General features: G+C 43.8%; 2 protein-coding genes across 7 annotated transcripts in view; one reads left to right on the top strand and one right to left on the bottom strand.

The window, feature by feature from the left end:
* Window positions 1–20133, top strand: part of adam22 (ADAM metallopeptidase domain 22) — a 77652-nt gene that overhangs the window by 27392 nt on the left and 30127 nt on the right. For all 6 annotated transcript variants that reach the window (XM_035402575.1, XM_035402287.1, XM_035402205.1 and 3 more), the window contains exons 5-6: window positions 2451–2533; window positions 8080–8143. In XM_035402575.1, the coding sequence (XP_035258466.1) occupies window positions 2451–2533; window positions 8080–8143 (147 nt within the window). The remainder of the gene's footprint in view (window positions 1–2450; window positions 2534–8079; window positions 8144–20133) is intronic.
* On the bottom strand, window positions 15224–19288 carry cldn12 (claudin 12). Its single transcript, XM_035402621.1, has 2 exons — window positions 19154–19288; window positions 15224–18029 (listed from the first exon to the last, which is right to left on the bottom strand). Exon 2 carries the CDS (start codon window positions 18000–18002, stop codon window positions 16911–16913), a length of 1092 nt encoding a protein of 363 aa, XP_035258512.1. The 5' UTR covers window positions 18003–18029; window positions 19154–19288; the 3' UTR covers window positions 15224–16910.

Here is a 20133-nt window from a genome sequence, read left to right as displayed (position 1 = left end):
CGCTGACTTACAGTAATAAAGCTGCGGGGGAAGTGATGTAATTGATCTGCTGTTAAAAGCAGCTCCAGCGGAGGACCCGTTGGGACAGGGGCTTCCAGCTTAAAAGCAGCCGGGCTCTGCCCGGGCCCTTAATGGAGCAGTAAAGCGAGGGCATGGGCACTTTGTAAATGATATATATTTATACGTGTTTATGCAGACGTGAGGAGAGGACGCGCTCAGCATTTCGTAGGCGAGCTCCCTGAGCGTCAGGCGCGAGAGGGGTTCACCGGAGGTAGGGACCGGCTGTCGCCGGGACTTCCTGTCGGCAGGAAGCGTAGGGCCGGGGGATATCCTCCAGGTTGCGGATAAAAATCGAGCGGTAACAAGCTGGCTAAGGGAGATATGAGGAACCTGTGGTCGCCTTTGATCTGTGCTTCATTTGCAATTATAAGAAAAATAATGAAATATGTTTGTTTGGTATGAAAAGCCTTGTTAGGAGTGTTCTGGAAGCAGCTTCACCATATTGGTGGGGTTAGGATGGGCCCTAACTGACAGGGGCCCCCAAAAATATTAGAACATTGGATATGCAACTTTTTATATGTCAGTTGTTGAAATTGATATTAATTGAATATTTTATTTGCAATGTACAAATAATAATGGTTCCTGTTGCGGGGATGGTGGGGCCCAATTTGAGAACTTTTCATCAGGCTGAATAGCCCTCATCTGGAGGAGACGCCAGTGCTGGTCAAAACTGTGGTTGTTGTCTCATTTCTTACAAGTTAGAAAAACTGTGTGTGTGTCTGTAGCATCACTGGAGAAATTGTATATCTGAGTGTGGTATCAAATTACTTTCTTCCTCAATAGATCCACATGCCAGGGAAACTAACATACCTTATGTTTTACATTACATCCATGAACTATTGTGGCCCACAACCCTAGTCCTGCACAGCTAGAGGTTCTGGTAGGCATTGTTACTGTGCACTTAACTGATCAGATACAGTAGTTGATTACACAGTTGACTTACCTTATGTAGTTTATTGGCTCTCAAGAGGTTGATATTAGTCCGTAAACAAAAACTAACAGACCCTGTTGCTTTCCTGGGCCAGGGTTAGGGACCCCTATTATACTACAGTTGTGCACAAGCAGGATATTTTCCCAGCATACCCCACCTGCGACCTGAGCCTGCAACCTCTAACCACTACTTCAAACTGCCTCGATGGTTGGGTAAGGTCTGTACTTCCCATATGTCATCTCAGGCACCTAGTGGCGGTGGGGATGTGCTGTAGAGTGCTTGTCCAGGCTGGGCTAGGTGTTACAGTTAGAGGCTTGATAAAGGCCGCTTCCAGCTCACGCACAGGCCCATACGCACTGATGTTCTGCACAGGTACCTTCATTTACGGCACTCTGTCGTCCTTCACACCGGACAACACTTCCATTACTGACATCATGTGGGCGGCGGTGTAGTATAATGGGTAAGGAGCTGGTCTTGTAACCTAAAGGTCATAGGTTCGATTCCCGGGTAGTACACAACCATTGTACCCTTGAGCAAGGTACCTAACCTGCATTGCTTCAGTATATAAATGGATGCAATGTAAAAAATAAGTTGTGTAAGTCACTCTGGATAAGAGCGTCTGCTAAATGCCTGTAATGTAACATCATCAGTATCTTCCTGTCGACACATCTTCCTGGGTACTAAAGCTGATATCATTGCCAGTCATTTTGGTACAAAATCAAAGAATGGTACACTTTACTCATCCTCAACAGGACATTAATACTGATCAAGCCATAGGTTTCAGTATGTGGTGATGACCTGATAGCATGTAATAGAATGCAGAATTCCAGTTTTATCTGCATGACCTTATCTAAGGTTGCGCTTTCAGCGTTTGCAGTGTTCATGCAGTTGGATAAGATGACATTTTTCAGCCTGATACTCATTTATCGTGTTAAATGTGCTCCTCTATCTCTGTTCCACAGTTGTAGTTATTTCTGTGATACACTTGCCATTATGGCTAGAAGTGATTAACATGTAAATTATTCTGGATAAGAGAATCTTCCCAATAAGTAGCTAATACTAATCGGGTTAAGTATCCTGCTTAAAGGTACAACAATAGGACTACACTGGGAATTTGAACCGAAGTGATTCGGAGTCTTTCTGGTTAGGAGCCCAGTCCCTGAACACTGATGCTTTCCACCACTACAAATGATGATAAACGCCTTTGTTTGTCTAGGACCTCTCAAAGAGAGTGCACAAAACCCTTTATAAGGAGCATTAGAGACGACACTAACATTCATGGACAAACACATAAGGAGCCCAGCTGCTCTCTCCCTCCCTCTCTCTCTCTCTCTCTCTCTCTTTTCTCTCTCTCTCTCTCTCTCTCTTTTCTCTCTCTTTTCTCTCTTTCTCTCTCTCTCTCTCTCTCTCTCTCTCTCAGTGGTTGACGTTGACGTTTTCCGTGTCTTGTGTTTTGCAGGGCGGGGAACACTGCTACTACCAGGGCAGAGTCCGAGGGGTCCCCGAGTCCTTTGTGGCTCTTTCCACCTGCCACGGGCTACAGTAAGCAGCCGCGTCCCTCTCCCCCTCCCTCCCTGCGCATACATGCAGGCAGTCACCCAGCACCCGTGCCCAAGGAACGGACTCAAGTAGCAATTATCCCATTTAGCAATCAGTGCGATGTAATTACTGTACAATGCTTTCTGTGCTGATATTCAGCATTGTTTTTACCACGGCTCGCTCTTTTGTCTCCTCTGCGTTCGCGTGCCTTGCCAGCGTGCATTCTCCAGCTACAGCTGACTACACCTGCGCTTCCCTCTCTCCCTTCTGGTTTCACAAGCTGCTGGAAATGTAGCCTATCCATCACATATTGCCCAATTCCCCCCAAAAAACTTTGGCAGTTTGTTTAAAGCTGAGCTTATAGGTTTATGGCCCACTCTCCTGTAAAAGGCACCCTAGGCATGGTTCTGCAGATGCTGAAAAATACAAGAAATGTAATTGCTTAGACATTCTCAGTATATATGTGCAGCTTATTTATATGCAATGTTATGAGCTGGCACAGAATTATTGTGTGTTTAAATATATCCAGTCAGCCCATTCCCTAGTTATCAAATGCTTTCTACTAACTAGAAAGTATGAAATCCACTTTAATAATGTGCTGCATCTGAAGTGATTGTTTTAATATAGAAGTATACAGTTTTTCAAAGCGTTGGTTACCCATTGATATTTTACCACTTTATTAATAGTTTAATGCTTCACAACTCAAATCTCATGGACAGCCCACCACCAATATTGAATAAACATGTTAGTGGGCTAATCTATAATAACTTAATTACATTACTGGTCAATAAGGCTTAATTTAACAGAAATGCTTTGTGATTTCATTAAGAAATTTAATTTAGTGATCCAAGATTTCATTCTGTATTAGCCAGGACTGACCAGCGGCATGGCAACGCTTTTTTGCCCCCCCCCAACCCCACCCCCCCTCACTTTTTAAACACTCAGCATTCTCGGGCAGTTGGGTTATTCTGTGTGTGGGGCAGACAAAGGCTTTCTCTCAGAAACAGATTCTTTTGTCTCTCGCTGTAACCTGGACCTATTGCCAAGGTTTCCCTTTATGGTGAGAACTGAATTAGCCTCAATTGAGAGAGCTCCTTTCAGCGTCTGATGGGTTTAAGACCTCCCCCCGCCCCTCCCCCCACCCTTCCTTCACACACTGCATGGCAGCCGAGCCTGCTTTTTCAGTCCCTGGTGCCAGTATTTTTAGTTGGAGCTGGATTGCACAAAGGAACTCAGGTCAAATATAGTTTTCTACAGAAAACAAAGAGAGTACAATCCATTTGGTCTCTTCTCGTAAAACTTTGTGCCATTTTCTTTCATTTTCCCCAAATGCACGCCCTGTTCACAACATAATATTATTTTGGTGCTCGAAAGCATTGTTTCATGTACAAAACATTAATTCATTAATTTTTCATGAATAATTCCAGACTAATTAGGACACCAAGATGGAACACACAAAGGCAATTATTTGGCAATTTGTTATTTATTATTCATAAGGTAATCCATGTCATTTTATGTTAACCCACCTTGAATTGCTCTTTGAGAAGAATTAAACCTAGGGAATACGTGTTTGTGCATATGCATTTTTGAATTTTCAGGAATTTGTGGGCCCAATCTCTTGACATTTAAATATAAATTGCTTGGTTTGTCAAAACAAATGCAATTCTGCAGTTCATTTTCAATGTAACTTTTCACTGTTTTCATACAATTGAAATTGATTTCAAGCCTTTGGTAGATAAAAAATAGCATACTGTTTTTTTTTCTACTTTTATAAAATACAGGTACCTTTTTAGCACATGCAGTTTCGCGATGGGGCTGAGCACCCACAGAAAAGGCCTGTGTGTATCAATGCTGTCACAAGCTGAGGTGTCAGTGGTGAAGGCCGGCGAGGTTTGACTGATTGGCTCGCTCGCTCAGATGCATGACTGGGCCTTACTTACACTGAGCAGCTTGGATGATGCAGAGCCATGCCGCGGGTTACCGAAAGTGGGAATCACCGCAACATGACGCACGGTGAATCACACGATTGAGGCCGCGCTGTACTGCTGCTCTGCCCCCACTCCCTGCCCCAGAGTAGCCCTCCTTCCCAGTTCCCATCCATCACCATCAGTGTGTGATGTCATGGGCTTCATAAGTCAGCGGAACATTCCGGTGAACTGAGAGGGAAAATGATGCAAGCTCATCTCATTGTGCCTAATGAAGTCTCAGTCCTTTTATTAAATAGTTTAATCCTTTTCTATGGCATTCGGAAAGAAATGTCAAAAAATAATCCATTCAGATTTTCACTGTTTTTGCCTACATATGGTATACCTTTTGACACAGGAATGTGTTATTTTTCAGTGTGAGTGTGAGTTTTTAACTTAATGAGACAAATTTAAGTGTTAAATTATGTATGACACCACTGGTGCAAAAAATGTTAGTGCCAAATGACACAAACTTGATATGATCAGACATGTAGTCTATTTTTTTAAAAATAGTATCACTACAAAATTAGAGTTACTTGGCTGGCCTCATTTTAGAAAATGTTATGCACCCCAGATAAGCAGACCACAGTTTTGTGAAGCGATATATTAGGTAAAAAGATCTGAGATGCAATACTTGACAATGTAGCACGCCACAATCAAGCATCCTTTAAAATTCACTGAATCCGATGTTGCTGAGTGGCTTGGCCTATTAAAGCACTATTCTAGTGCATGGATGAGCCCCACAGTGTGGCGTTGAACCATGCCAATGCCAACTATGGCCGGCATCCCTGCAGGGCAATGCTTGATTGGTGCTAGCATCACCCAGGGATGGGAGGGATTCAGTGAACTGAGAGTACAGCATCTCAGTGACCCCTGCTTCAGTTGGGAACCCCTGATCCACCTATTGAGCTACACATGAAGTGTCTTCCTGTGACTCATGTCTGTGTGAGTCCAAGCTGTAGACAGCGGTGTGATGAGAAGCGGCGGCTAACATCTCCTGCTTGAGAGGAAAGCGTGTGCTCGTCTGCGCTGTCCTGATTCAATAGCAGCACTGGCGAATAATATAATTCAGAATTCCAAAAATTGGGAGAAAAAGGGGAGAAGGCATTAAAAAATGTTTAAAGTTCCATCAGCCCCAGGTTATGTATATTCAGCTGAGGCACTTGCTTTTTGTGCAGTTCACGAGGATGCTCTACAGTAGATGCCAAAGGAAGATTTTTCAGCGATGGGAAAATTATGACAAGGAATTCCAAAATAAGCCAATAAAAAGTAAATAAAAGGCGTCTGCTCAGGCCAGAGCAGTGTCCAGGTAACGCCATCAGGCGGAGGTGAAAAATACGTTCAATACGTTATCTTCAGTGTCTCCGCCAGTTTGGGCCCCCGAGTTAAATCCGTCCCTGCAAATTTGACTCCTGAGGTTTTGTAAGATAATCGGCGGTGTGATGTAAAAGGCTGTCGGAGTGTCTGTGCTGAGGTCACCCGTGTCTCCTTGCGAAAATTAGAAGTCTGCTCACGACCTGAGCCGTCATCGCCAGTCGACCGAGGCAGCTGGCGGCAGGGTTCGCTCGATCGATTTATTCCGGAAAGGCCTCCGTGGCACAGGACACGATGTTGAGTGCTCTGCACTGCCTGTGAAACGTGTGTGTTTGTGTCTCCGGTGGTATGTGTTTATACACATCTCTCCACATTAGCAGTTAAAATGCTGTATGCTCAACACATCCATGGAGCCATCCCTTCCTCTATAGCACATGATGAAGCATGAAATAAGAAAAGGAAATGGCATTGTCATTCTTAAGCACTGTAACAGTATGTCAAAATGTACAGTGGCTATAGATAGTCACCACCCCCTTTATAAATTTGTACCTTTTGAGGCGTTACAAAACCAAATTAAATTAGGCTTGTTCTGCCTCTATTTAAAAACAGTAACCCACAATATCTAAACTAAAATAATTTTTTTAAAACGAATTACTGTAAAATTAAAATAAAAAATGTAAAATACATTTGGATAAGAGAACACCCCCTTAGAACTGCAATTGTAAACATTCTCAGGTATAATGAATTACCTTTCAGATCACACACCAAGCAAATTTGCTTTCACCTGATCAATTGTAGCGATTTTGCTTATTTCAGAATATAAGCAGTTGGTCCTAGAGGATTCCACTGCTTGGTAGTGCAATAAAAAAGTTGTGGAAAGGCACAAGTCAGGAGATGGATATAAAAGGATTTTAAAGGCATTAAGTATCCATTGGAGCACAGTCAAGGCCATCATTAAGAAGTGGAAAGTGTATGGCGTATGGCACCACCCAGCCCTTGCCTAGATCAGGCTGTTCCTCCAAACTGGGTGGCTGAGAAAGGACACTGATCAGAGAGGCTGACCAATGGCAACTTTGAATGAGCTGCAGGCCTTTATGGCAAAGACTGGTCTATGTGTGCATATGACAACAACATCACAAGCTCTCCACATATCCGGCCAGGAGGGTGGCAAGAAATAAGCCACTCCTTCAAAAAGGCCACATCAAGCCTCATTTGAGCACCTTGAAGATTCTGATTCCAAGCGAAAAAGGCGTTGTGGTCAGACGAGAGAAAATTTGAACTGAATGCAAAATGGTCCTGGTGAAACCCCAATACTTCTTACCAGCCAAATGATATCATGATCACAGTAAAGCACAGCGGTGGCAGACTAGGACTGGGCACATATCAGCATAGAAGGGAAAATGGATGCCTGAATATACTGATAAATTCTGCCTGCCACCCTGCCGCCCTCTGCTTAGGAAGTTGAGAATGGGAGAAAGGTTCACCTGTGAACATGACACTGACCTGAAGCACACTGCCAGAGTGGCTGCAGGACAAGAAGGTGAATGTCCTGGAGTGACCTAGCCAGAGCCCCCACGCAAATATTATCAAAAATCTATGGAATGACTTCAAGAGTGCAGTTCATCTGCAGTCGCCATGCAGGTTGATTGAGCTTGGACAATTCTGAAGGGAGGATTGGGCAAATATTGGTCAGTCTAGGTATGCAAAGATGGTAGAAAAGTATCCAAACTGACTCATGGAAGCAAGAGTGCTTCCACGAAATATTAACGCAGGGGAGTGCTCTCTTATTCAACCCAGTTATTCTAGTTTTTTATTTTCAATTATTTTCAATGAATTCACATGGATGTTGTAAGGTACAATGTGTAAATGATGTGTTTTTATTTCAGGCTGTATGGGAGCAAAATGTGGACATTTTGAAAGGGGGTGGTGACTTTCTATACCCACTGTAGATACTGTCAATATGTTACACAATGTGTGATTTTGCTGTACATTTTGCAACTTATGTATGAGGCAAAACCCAGAGAAGTTGCAATAATTTGTCATTTACATCAAATGTGTGACCACATTGACATCCTGTATGTTTTGATGACATGCTCTTTAATGTACACCATGATGAAGGCATAAGCACTGAGACCTTTCTCAGGTCCAGTGGCTTCAGAGGAGGCCCAAAATCTCTCAAGGGTCACTCTGAGGAAGCCCTATTCGTCTTGTTTACATCCTGGATGGCGTGTGGCCATATCGATTTCCCTTTACTCTTTTTTTCATTGACAGTGGGATGTTCTTTGACGGAAATCACACCTACATGATTGAACCAGGAGGAAACGACAGTGTCAGCGTAAGTCCCCCCTTTGGAATATTCATGACTTGTTCTCTCTCTCTGTCTCTCTCTCTCTCTCTCTCTTTATGAGGCAGCTGAGCCCCATTTGCACATGAGGTGGGAGGTGATGAACAGTGAGGCATGCTGGGTAATGCTGGGAACCTGGCTCTGCCCTGTTAATTGCGTGATGGGTTCTCAGATTGCTGGTAGAGGACTTTTAAGGCCTGCGTAATGACTTGAAAGGTCTTGCGGTGCTATTTTCGGAGCAGGTCATGCCAATGCAGATCGCATACAGAACTCTCAATCAATAGTGACATCCGATACTGCTGCTTCACATTATACAAAAGGCCTTCAGGCAGAAATGTTTGCTTTAACAGAGGAGCACAGGAACCTAGCATTCTCCAGTCCATTGCATATGTCAATGTTAGAGGGAAATAATCATTCACAGCCCCTCACAGTTGAAAAGATAAATCTGAACCTTGGTTTAAAAACTGCCTTTTCTGCCTACGAGAGAATTAAGTCTTTGATAGCTTCCCTTGATGACTTTGTTTTTGCTAATTAAAATGACGCAGAAAAGGGAAGATTCGTTATCAAAGCTATCTGGTGATAATGGACCCTTGTGCCTATCTTGTCATCATTGCTCATGGAGACCGCATTATGGATACTGATTCACTTCCTGCAAGCGCGCCGTTATGGAGAGGCTGGTTTCTGAACGCAGGGAGGAACAGACACAGCGACAGTGAACATGGTCATTGTTCGTCTCCCTTTCGAGCTGAGGGTCAGCCGGCTGCTCGCGCGCTCTCTGTGGGCTGAATTATTTAAACGAGTTACCCGTTACCCGCCATGCTGCGCGCGCTGGAAGATTTCTCCACGGGACGTATCCAAGCTAATCCCTTCAGAGAAGGACGGAGACGAGGCACAGACAGACACCGCGCTCACGTTTCCTCCGGCCTTCGGTAACGATAGCCAGTGCTCCGCGAGTCCTAAGGGCACCTACGGCCATCCTCTGATCGATCCTCAGCCGATTTTCCTCAAATTTAATCACGAGCGTCGGTAGCTTGGAATGTAAAAGCTGAGTACTTGCCAAGAGTACGGTTCTAACACAGGTGGTTTGTGATTGCTTGCTTTATCTGTTTTTGGGGGTTTTCTCGCAGATACACCCTGGGCGAGTCTTTTAAGCGGTTAACAGGGCCCCTGCATTGGTCCACTGGCTCAGTCCTTTCGGCCCATAGCAGCTGGCACTTTCACAGTGTGTGGCTGGTACATCCCCACCGCTTCTGCGGTTGACAGTCCTGAAACGGCTTTGTGTGCAATAACACCGGGCACAAGTGTCACAGTGGCCAAGCTGCTTTTAAAAGATCAAGTTTATCCGTATTGCGAATGCCAAGTAAACTCAGTGACAGATGTAATGCCCTGCCCCTTTGGCGCCAGGTACATTTTGATGTTTATGTATATTGGCAGCATTATAAACACCGTGCATTTTTTTCTCATTTATTTTCAATCTGTTGTGTTAAATTCTTAGTGCAAATTGGTTTGTGGAAAAAACCACTGGTTCAATGGTAGGTGCTAGGTTACCACCAAGGGATGATTAGCAATTTACAATATTCATCACGAATCTCAGTGAATGACAACTATAGCATTAGTGGTCTGTTTTACCTGTTAGCCTCACTCATGGTCATGGAGCACATAATGGTCTGAACAATGTTTCGGATGACTGTGAGATCCAGTGAAATTATACAGTTGGATGTGATGAGAACTGAGTGAGCACATTAAACCAGGTCCAGCCATATGGCCACTACATCTGCCACCTCCACACGTACGAACAAGCAGTGAGTGGTGCTGCAAAACTCTGTGCTGTACTATGTGCTGTGTTCTTGTTTGACCCATTCTGGCTTATTGTATTTCCACAGGCATGTTAGGGATGTATTCAATTGACAAAGCCCCACAGTACATTGGACAAAGGGGCTTTTGGGAGGTGGAGTTCTAGAGCTTCTCAAACACACTTAAGAATGACAAGCTCTGGACTTCCATTACATTACAGGCATTTAGGAGACCCTCTTATCCAGAGAAACTTACACAACTTTCTTTTTTTTTTACATGGACTTCATCTCCCATCATGCTTTCTGTGAAAAATTGTATGAAGATCTAGTCCGCATGCACCCATGACCTTTGATTTCTGACTATTCCAGAAGCATCAAGAGAGCAGGTGCTCTTCACTCTGCCCATACGAGCCACTAGCTGTTAATGTAGCAGGACACAGAATATTTCTACATTTCAGTTTGCTTATGATTTGTGGTTCCACACTATTCCCAGTTGTCCATGTGGAAACTAGCTTGGAAACTGAGGAAGCATGGACACTGCATAAAATTATATCTCTGCTAGTCAACGCCATTTTGTCTCTGAGGGAGCTTATTTCCACATTGATTTATGATGCCATACCTGAATTCTAGTTCATTATATTTAAGTTGGCAGCTATGTAGTTCCGCCTATTCGGCATTGGAGGGAAGATAAATCATAATGGGTTCATTTTACTTGTTTGAGGAAATCAAGCGTATCATGTCAGGCCATTAGCTACAAGGTATGAGAATACACACAGCTTTCAGCCCTGTGTTCAACATATCTGTGTTTTGCTTAGCCTACAGCAAAGCTAAGATTCACTACTTCTACTAACACTATCACAAAAACAGATATTTAATAATGATAATTTAATAATGATAATTCCAGAAAATAGGTTTTTATCATCACAACATGATTTTGGAATTATAATTATTCATTATGAATTATTATTGAAGTTAAATACTTTTAACACAGATTTATCATTTTTTACATAATAATGCAATATTAGAAAGAAAATAATGCAAAAGAAAAGGCCTTTCTTAACTACTGTATATTGTGTTAAGGGTGGGACGCTATCCTGATGGTCACATAAAAGATAGTTTTATGATGCCTCTACAACATCACAGTTAGCATGGCTATACCATGTCTGCCTGCTTTTGGCCTTGTTGTGTTTCATGTCACGAAGCAAGCTGAAAGAGTCCTGGCCCAGGGTACTCATAGTTTTCCCCCAGGTCGCTTTTAGAGTACACACCTCCACATCTGGCATCCTTATGCCTAGAGCAGCTAGGCTCGACCCCAAACAACAGCGTGTCAGTGGGCTAGATGGCATGTAACAATGTCTCACTTTAAGACATCACAAGGCGGTAAACACAGTAAAGTGACATCACCTGAAAACTATGAATACATTGACATGAAGCAAACATAAAAGATGCCCTGGCCATGTTTAGATGCACGTCTGAATCTGGGCCAGTGCACACACAGCATTATTAATGGACCAAAGGCCAATAGACAGAGATCTGAGAAGCGCAGTCTTTACAACTCCAAAGCACTGAGGCTGTTGAATCAGGCCAGTTCCCACAGGGCAGGATACTCAGAAAGGCTGGCTCCATATAGTCATCCCCCAACCAACTCTGTCTTAAAGATATGTGGACAACTCCTGCTGTCCCCCCACCCTCAAACTCACTTACACACACACACACAAATTCACAGACACACATACACTCACATTTACTTGTAAGAAAATACAAATGAACATGCTCACACATGCACTCACACGCATAGGCACACACTAATACACGCATACACACACACACAAATACACAGACACACACATACACTTACATTTACTTGTTAAAATACAAACGAACATGCTCAGACATGCATAGGCACACACACACACATGCATACACACCTACATACACACACTCACACATGCACACACACACCTACACACACACTCACTCAGACACACATAAACTCACATTTACGTGTAAAAAAATACAAACGAACATGCTCAGACATGCATAGGCACACACACATGCATACACACCTACATACACACACTCACACATGCACACACACACCTACGCACACACTCACTCAGACACACATACACTCACATTTACGTGTAAAAAATACAAATGAACATGCTCAGACATTCACACACATTTAGGCATACACTAATACGCACACACACATGCACACACACACACACACACCTACACACACACACACATACACACGGCGCCTGGAGGAAAGATGGCTGCTTTCCAGCACAGTTGGAGCTGCTGACTTGCCTGTGCGGAGAACACCATATGCTTGATCACATGACACACTCTGCCAGCCGTCTGAATCCATCCCCTTCATGGACGTCCAGGCACGTCCTGCTGTCTGGCTTTCCTCCCCCCCCACTAGAGCTACTGCACATCACCAATACCATGGGCAAACAGAACTGGCTTAATCTTTACGCAGCCAGAATCAGTGTTTTTCAGACGTGATTTTGTTGGGTTGCAAAAACATCTTTAAAACAATTTCGTTGGAGAGAAGCTGTGTGATCAGGACCTATTTAGCTCAAAAGTTGAGGTTTGGGACGGTAAAAAAGGAAATAGAAAGTGTAAACATGTTGTTACACACCGCAGTGATACTGTGCATTTGTAGGTTTTGTGCTAGCTGGGGAGGCTGTGGGGTGTCGATTCGTTCTGTCAGTCAGCTGCAGCACCGCCCCCCGCTTTACATTCACGAGCCCACGCTGCGTCTGTGATACCATCTCCCGGGGCACACGGGCACCTGTCACCCTGGGCCATCTGCGTGGCTCTCCTAATCCTCCCCTTGTTGGCACCCCCCCCCCCCCCCCATCCCACGCCCCTCAGCCGGTACTGCTTAGGGTGGGGAGGATCAGGGGGAACATGTTTCCTGGCTGCCGGGGCCTCGGGGGCCACATTTTCTAGTAGCTTCTTTTTGACTGGAGGGCGATTGACAGCTCATCCCGGCTTGGTGCTTGGCCAGCACAATGGTAAGCTCTCGTCAGGCCCACATACGCACGATAACCGAACATTTACGTCTGCCCCCAGGCCTAAGCCACAGTTAACAGAAATGGCGGGTTCTGATAGAGACGACAGCTGATTCAGTTGTTAAACCAAACAGCCATTTTAAGACACATGAATAAGGCATATATTATACGCATAGGAAATAGGTCGAGTTGAAGGCCACATTCATTTCAAAACAAAAACTGTTTCAGTGGAATAAATCTGCTTCCAAAGACTTTGTTGCATATTTGTTACTTACAAAGTCATGTGAATTTTTTTGCACCACTGATGACTTGTGACTGAGATTTGGATATGAAAAACCAAAGTAAAGTAAATTTAACACAGGAAGAAGAGTCTAGTGTACTTCAAATATCTAGATCTAGTTTTCTTGCATGGTCATCACCGCTAATGGACAGTTCCTAAGTTCATTCAGAATCTGTAGAACTGGGGGTTCATGTCAAGCATAACCTATAAGCTGAAGACCGTTTGATTATTCAGATTATAAAATACATGTTGATTTTACTGCAATTAAAATACACTTTGAAACTACCACAAGTGTTGGTGGTTGGGATTGTGATAAACTAAGCAGTTCCTTATTATGAAACCCTATTTAATGTGAAGAAAATGTAATGAGGAGCTAGAATGCTGGAACAAATTTTGATGGGCCTTTTTAGCTCTGTGAACACCATCCATGGCTGTAGCTTCAAAGACTAAATTAAGCCGTAACCAAAAACTCTGTTGCTACTTCTGTGCCTTCAATGGGGGAGCTCAGCAGGACTTCCTATTGGTGGATGCTGTATGGACGTGCAGCTGCCATGGTAGATACCCCATGAAGGTGCTGTTCTGTTGGCTGGCTGATCCTGTAAAGTGGGTGCCTGTGCCAATATCCTGCTACTTGAGTCAGTGGAGAGAAGCGTCTCCGTTGTTACTCCAACCACGTTTGCTCAAAAAACAGATAATGTAAGATACCAAGGTGATGTATTTATATAATGCACTACCAGATGAAATGGTTGATTGCAGTTTCTACTTGCATTCAATCATTTATCTCACTAGCTGAAATCAATTGTGGCCCCTCTGAAAACTGCTTGCTCTCTCCTTTGTTTTGGCTAGCTGTGTATGACTATAGCATCTGATAGCTGAACTGAATTCCCCCTTAGAGCATCCACTCCCTAAAAGCAGCTGCCAAAAGAACTGCACATTTTCACAGCATCCACCAATAGAAAATCAAATTGGTCCTTTGTTGCCATGTGAATCATTGCGTGGAGACCAAATATCCGATGATTTTATGGTGTAGAGGTAAAGGTGTCTCTTGTGGTGCATGCTATTTGGCGGTCTCTACTTACGCTTAGACACTGCCACCCGCCTAATTCTGACGGTCTGACACTCTTTGACACCGCGTCCTCACTGTGATGTGAAAGGCAGCCCTTTCTGGGTCAGAGGGCACGTTGGCGCACAAGGTGTAGTGCCATTCTTGGCACAGTAACTGAATAATGAATGGCATCTGGAGATGCGTGCGTGTTATCAGGCAAGCCTGGGCACAGTGCGGAGTGCACATTGGTTAATTGATTGGACACATTTCAACGGATGAGCATCCAGTCCTCATGATGTAAATCCATGTGAATTCAGGCTATTTTTAATATGAGGTATGAATATTTAAATACGTGTAATACACAAAAGATGTAATTAAAAATCTTAAATTATAGCGGATTGATTAACTATGTTATGACACTACATGACGTGAATGCAAATACAGTGGCCTAATATATCATGGTTCTAGAAAATCAGAAATGTGACCCAATTCCAAAGATGAAATCTGAACCCTAGGTTTTCAACAAGGGGTCTGTGAAGGTACTGTAGGGGGTCCCTGGCCAGACTTGAAACGCTGTACAGTGGCTATATACAGATTCGGGACAACCCCTTTTTAACTTATGATGGGGGTCCCTCGGAGGCCTTTGAGCCTGGGTGGCGGTCTCTGGTTCAGAAAAGGCTCAAACAGGAAATTATTATTATTATTATTTTTTTTTTTAACTACAGTTTTAAGCATTCGGAAGTACTAATATTAATTTTTCACCTTTAGCATGACATGGACTGTCCATTCTTTACACTATAGGCTGTTGGACAATCACTATGGACAATTATTTTCAGTGTCCCATGCCAATATAAGTAATCATATTTGAACAAGTAAAAGAAGTCATCCTTTGACCTGTGTGAAAAGAAAACTCAGCAATTCATAACATCAAGTGAAACAACTCATTTATTAGAAAATACAATTCTACAGATATTTTCTGTATGGACAAATTGGACATTGTAATAACCTCTGCCTACTTCATGTGCAAATTCAAAAGAGACCGTGCACAGAGTTTGACAAATACGAAGGTTATCCACAAAAAAAAAATTACAAAAAAGCAAAGTGTAGTGTTTTTCTGCAAGGTGTTGTGTTTGTGACTAAAAGTATCACGTTTTTTTACAAGTGTTAATTTATTTTATTACTGATCTAGCGCAGTGCAAAATGGCTACTGTGCATCTTTGGGGTTAGTGATGACTCAATAGAAATGACTGTGTCCCCAAGAGTGACTACTGCGCAAAACATCCCAATTGCTGTTCTCTTCTTAAGAACTCAGAAATCACCAGGTCTGCCGTTCCTAAAAAAAAAAATTCACTTTCTTTATATACAAAGTAGCCTAATACTGGAATTATTTTGTAGATAAAATAAAGAATCTGAGAGTTTTAAGACTGGTAAAATCACATAAGCTCTCTGGAAATTCTACCCAAAATGTAACAGAACACGCACTGGGATGCTACACAGCTACGATAATAGTGCTTTGACCATTTAAATCTATAAATACAACATAGAAAAGAGAGAGTAAGACTGAGGTGCAGAGTATGCAGCTTTAAGTCCTAGTGTGTAGCTGCATATCAAAGGGCGCTTTTCCACAGGTGAAAACAATAAGACTTCCTTAACAGACAAGATGACACAGGTGGCCATCTATGAAGAGCAACGTTATACCGAGACGTAGTTTTGAAAAGGTCCACTTCTCATGAATGTGAATACTTCAGTACATGAAAATGCGTCATTCTACAGTAGGACAATAATTAGCTGCACATTCATTTTTAAGGTTTTAGATTAAGACTGAAAGAGAAAAGGATATGGCTCTTTTCTGGTTCTGTAGTGTTAAAAACTAATTTCACACATTCACATTTTAGAATGTCAATATATAGCCTATTCTAAGTGTTACTGACACAGTCAAAAGCTGTCTAACGTAAAAGCATTATATGAACGCAACATAATATAGCATTAAATTGTGAATTACTTGTTAAAAGGCACAGCAGACGCGAACTGATTCACAACTCGGGACAAAATTTATACCAAGGCACAAATGAGAAATCTTGAAAAATCAGTGGTGGCCATTTTTATTTTTAAGGAACTTTGACCTCCACTCATTCTTCAAGATGTCTTGACCGTTTCACAAGCAAGCAGCTTTTCTGAGGCGCTACTTCAAAAATCAGTTTATGTTAATCAGCACATAAACGTCGCAAAGCTGAAATCACATCGTAATTAAGGGGCTGAAAGAAAGTGCAAATGGAAATGACAAAAACATTGTTTTCATAAAAAGAATACGGGCTAATTTGCAATGTGGCATGAGTTTTCTTCCTCGAAAACGAGAGTTTCATTCTATCCATCTCTTTTTCTGCTTGGTGTATGATGCACTTTTAAAGTGATGTCAGCTGAGTGCATCTGTGTTCTTACAGACATTTGCAAATGACAATGTCTTATTTGTTCAGTGTCTCCGTAGTGCTAGGACTGATCCGGCTGATTCAGTGCTTTTGTTCCCGTCTGACGAGTCCCGTGCCCGTCGCCCTCCGACGGCACGCCACGGTCCCCCCGCAAACGTGTGGGCCCCTCGGTGGCGACCATCTCTCTCTCAGAGCTCGTGCGTGACGACGGGAATGTCGATCTCGATGGCGGACAGCCGGGACCGCGTGGAGTAGCGGGGCCCGCCGTAGCCGGACCCGTAGCCTTGCGAGGGGGCGTAGCTGTGGGCGCCGTACGCCTGCGACGTGCCCGCCTCCGAACCGTACCCGTCGGGGGCGGAGCCTTGGGGCGCGGCACTCGCTGCGTACTGCGACTGGCCGTACTGTGACTGGGGGTACTGCGACTGGGCGTACTGCGACTGGCCGTACTGCGACTGGCCGTACTGCGACTGGGGGTACTGTGACTGGGGGTACTGCGACTCAGGATACTGCGACTGGGCGTAGGCCTGCGCGTCCAGCACCGAGGGCGGGTACGCCTGCGGGACGTAGGTCTGCGCGGGGGCGTAGACGGGCGAGGGGTAGCCGTTGGAGGTGAGCGGCTGCGTGGAGTAGCTCTGGGACATGGCGGGGAACGGGAGCCAGAAGGGGGAGGGCAGCCGCTTGCACATGCAGTACCACATGAACAGCAGCAGCGCTGCCAGCACCAGCCCCCCCGAGCAGCCGATGGCCATGTACGCCGCAAAGTCGTCCGAGAAGATTCTGTCGTACTTCCTGTTCATCTCCTTGGTGTAGAAGAGGAACCAGACGGAGGGCGCCATGGCGATGGCCCCGGCCAGGAAGAGGAACATCCCAGCCACCAGGTGGCAGCCCGCGCTGTTCACCAGGCACCGTCTCTTGCTGTCCACCTCGGGGGTGGCCGCGCAGCAGGCCGTCTTACACATGCCGCACATGCTCAGGAGCAGCGCCAGCGTGGAGAAGAAGATGGAGAACGGGAGGGCGAACTGGAGCACGCGCAGGTCCAGCTGGTCCACCCGTGCGTACCACTCCGTGTCGTAGAAGTAGCAGCCGGTGCTGCCCTCCTGGCGGACGCACTTGGCCCAGAGCCCGTCGTAGACGGTGACGTTCCGCGCGTTCCGGTTGAAGGTGACCAGCCTGGTGACACGCCACTGCGGGATCAGGGTCGCCACGAGGAGCCCGCCCGTGGACACCAGTGCGATGATGAAGGCGAACACCGAGGTGGCGTGTACATCGCGGCAGGACATTTTAGCTGCCTGTGACACTGCGTGGTCCTAACGAAGGAAACGTAGCATATTGAGAGGATATCGAGAAGTGAAGACACAGACATGGCCACAGTCAAAGATAAAGTCACAATTAGCCAATACCATGTAAGATTTTACATGGACATTATTACAACTCTAGTGCCCTTCTGGCCTAAATTCATCCTGAACCTGTCAGTGCCATCTGTTTCAAGCAGTCCTACAGGTCAATATACAGTCTATAGCACTATCTTGGTAGGGAGGATTTCAGTACGTAAGGTATCACAATCTCATAGCTCAGTAGTGAATGCAATCAGAGCGTCACTGCATAACTGCAGGTTTCTTGGAGGCTGGGTGGGATATTAACAGGAGTGCCCTGGAATCATGCGATTTTGACATTCGAAAATTGGGCAGAATATAAAAAAAATGGTGCGCTTAATACGCTGTATAAACAATTTGTAGCTAGGAATTCCTGTTGTGTAAGGACTTTTAAAATTTTTATTTTGCAATACACAAATGGCAGAACTTTACGCATGTTCTGATAACGCTGAAGTCCTGACATCATTATTCGGAAGCCACAAATTCCACCAGCAGCCAATCACAGTTTGCTTAATCAACCAAGTACAGAACTGAAGCAGTTGGCAGTGAGGTCAGTAAACAACAAACAATAGAACAATAGACAATAAGCATTAGCAGCTATCTCACACTATTGGAAAAGTAATGTGTCAGAATGTTCTTAATCATCAAACAAATACGTTTAAAACAGTGATTATCTGTCTTTAATTTTAATATTTTTATTATTTTTGACACGGTCAGAAACCAGTAATTATGGTTCCGCTGTGATTGTCCCTCGCAGCCTAAAATAACGTTACTACAAGCTAGGAAGGGTCAAACACACTGGCACTCAAAAATAATGCTAAATTTCTTACATAAATATAAATATGTAGCAACCCCATCTTAAGTATGTCTAAACTTAATGACATTAATAATGTCCAGAAGCCATCATTTAAACGATTATGGAGGAATCGAGTTAGCTTTCCAGCTAGCTCGTTGGCTAAAAATCAGAATTGCAACCTGTTGCTCACACTTTAAATTCAGATTCAAGACAAAAAAAGAATCCACCAAAACTCATTACACCGTTAGATGTAATTACATACCTTCGATTAGTATATTTGATGCGCTGCGTGTACGTTTGCTAAATAGCAGCCATTTCCAATTTTGTTTAGATCGCACCTTCTGTGTGCTTGGCTGCTATTTCCTGTGGAAAACAGCTTCCTGAAGCGCGTTCTCCGTGAGCTTGGGCTGCATAGCCAAAGCTGACGTCACCAGCACAGCCACGGCTCCCATTGGACTTTGTGCGACATTATAATTATAGGCTAATTATTTTCTTTCCGCATAGTGTAGTTATGTCGTAGTCAGACAAAACAGCTGCTGTCTCCGCAGAAAACAGCCAACAACAGCAAAATTTCTTTTGAAAAGGTTTCATTTTGAACGTGCTTATAAATGTTGTGAATTTATTGATAATTATTATGGAGGATTTCTAACGAGCTAACTGTTGTAAAGGCCTTGGTCCGAATACGAAAAAGAAAACATAATTATTGTTGCAGACATTGAAACACACAGAGTTAGAAAATAATGTTATGTTATTGACATGCAGTTAAATGCTGAAGTATTGGGACAGTGACACTTGTTTTGTTGCTGTTTTGGCTCTGCACTCCAGCACACTCATTTTGAAATAAAGCTGACAGTCTGAACCTCATATTCATCATTTTAATTTGAGGGTATTCACATCCATATCAGGTGATCTGTGTAGGAATTACAGACATTTTATAAATAGCCTCGGTTTAGATGAACAAATGTAATTGGACAATCCATTGGCCGCCCAGCTGTTTCTTGGCCCGCTGCGTGTCTTTGCATTATTATTCCATGCACAAGAAAGCTAACAGAATGTCTTTAGTTCATTCTAGGTGTGGAATTTGCATTTGCATTTGCCTTTTGAGTCTGCTGCTGTTGTCTATCAGCATGAGGGCCAAATCATTGTTAATGCCAGTAAAGCAGGCCATCATTAAGCTGAAAAATCGATTAGAGACATTGGTGTGCATGTGAATGCTGCCAGTGATAAGAACCATTCACTAAT

This window comes from Anguilla anguilla, chromosome 1 (genome assembly GCF_013347855.1).
Source record: "Anguilla anguilla isolate fAngAng1 chromosome 1, fAngAng1.pri, whole genome shotgun sequence".
NCBI classification, from domain to species: Eukaryota; Metazoa; Chordata; class Actinopteri; order Anguilliformes; family Anguillidae; genus Anguilla; species Anguilla anguilla.
This window is presented reverse-complemented; position numbering and strand designations above follow the sequence as displayed.

What these genes read in the sequence shown, in the direction of transcription:
- cldn12 (XM_035402621.1), bottom strand. Translation starts at nt 18,002, where the DNA reads ATGTCCTGCCGCGATGTACACGCCACCTCGGTGTTCGCCTTCATCATC.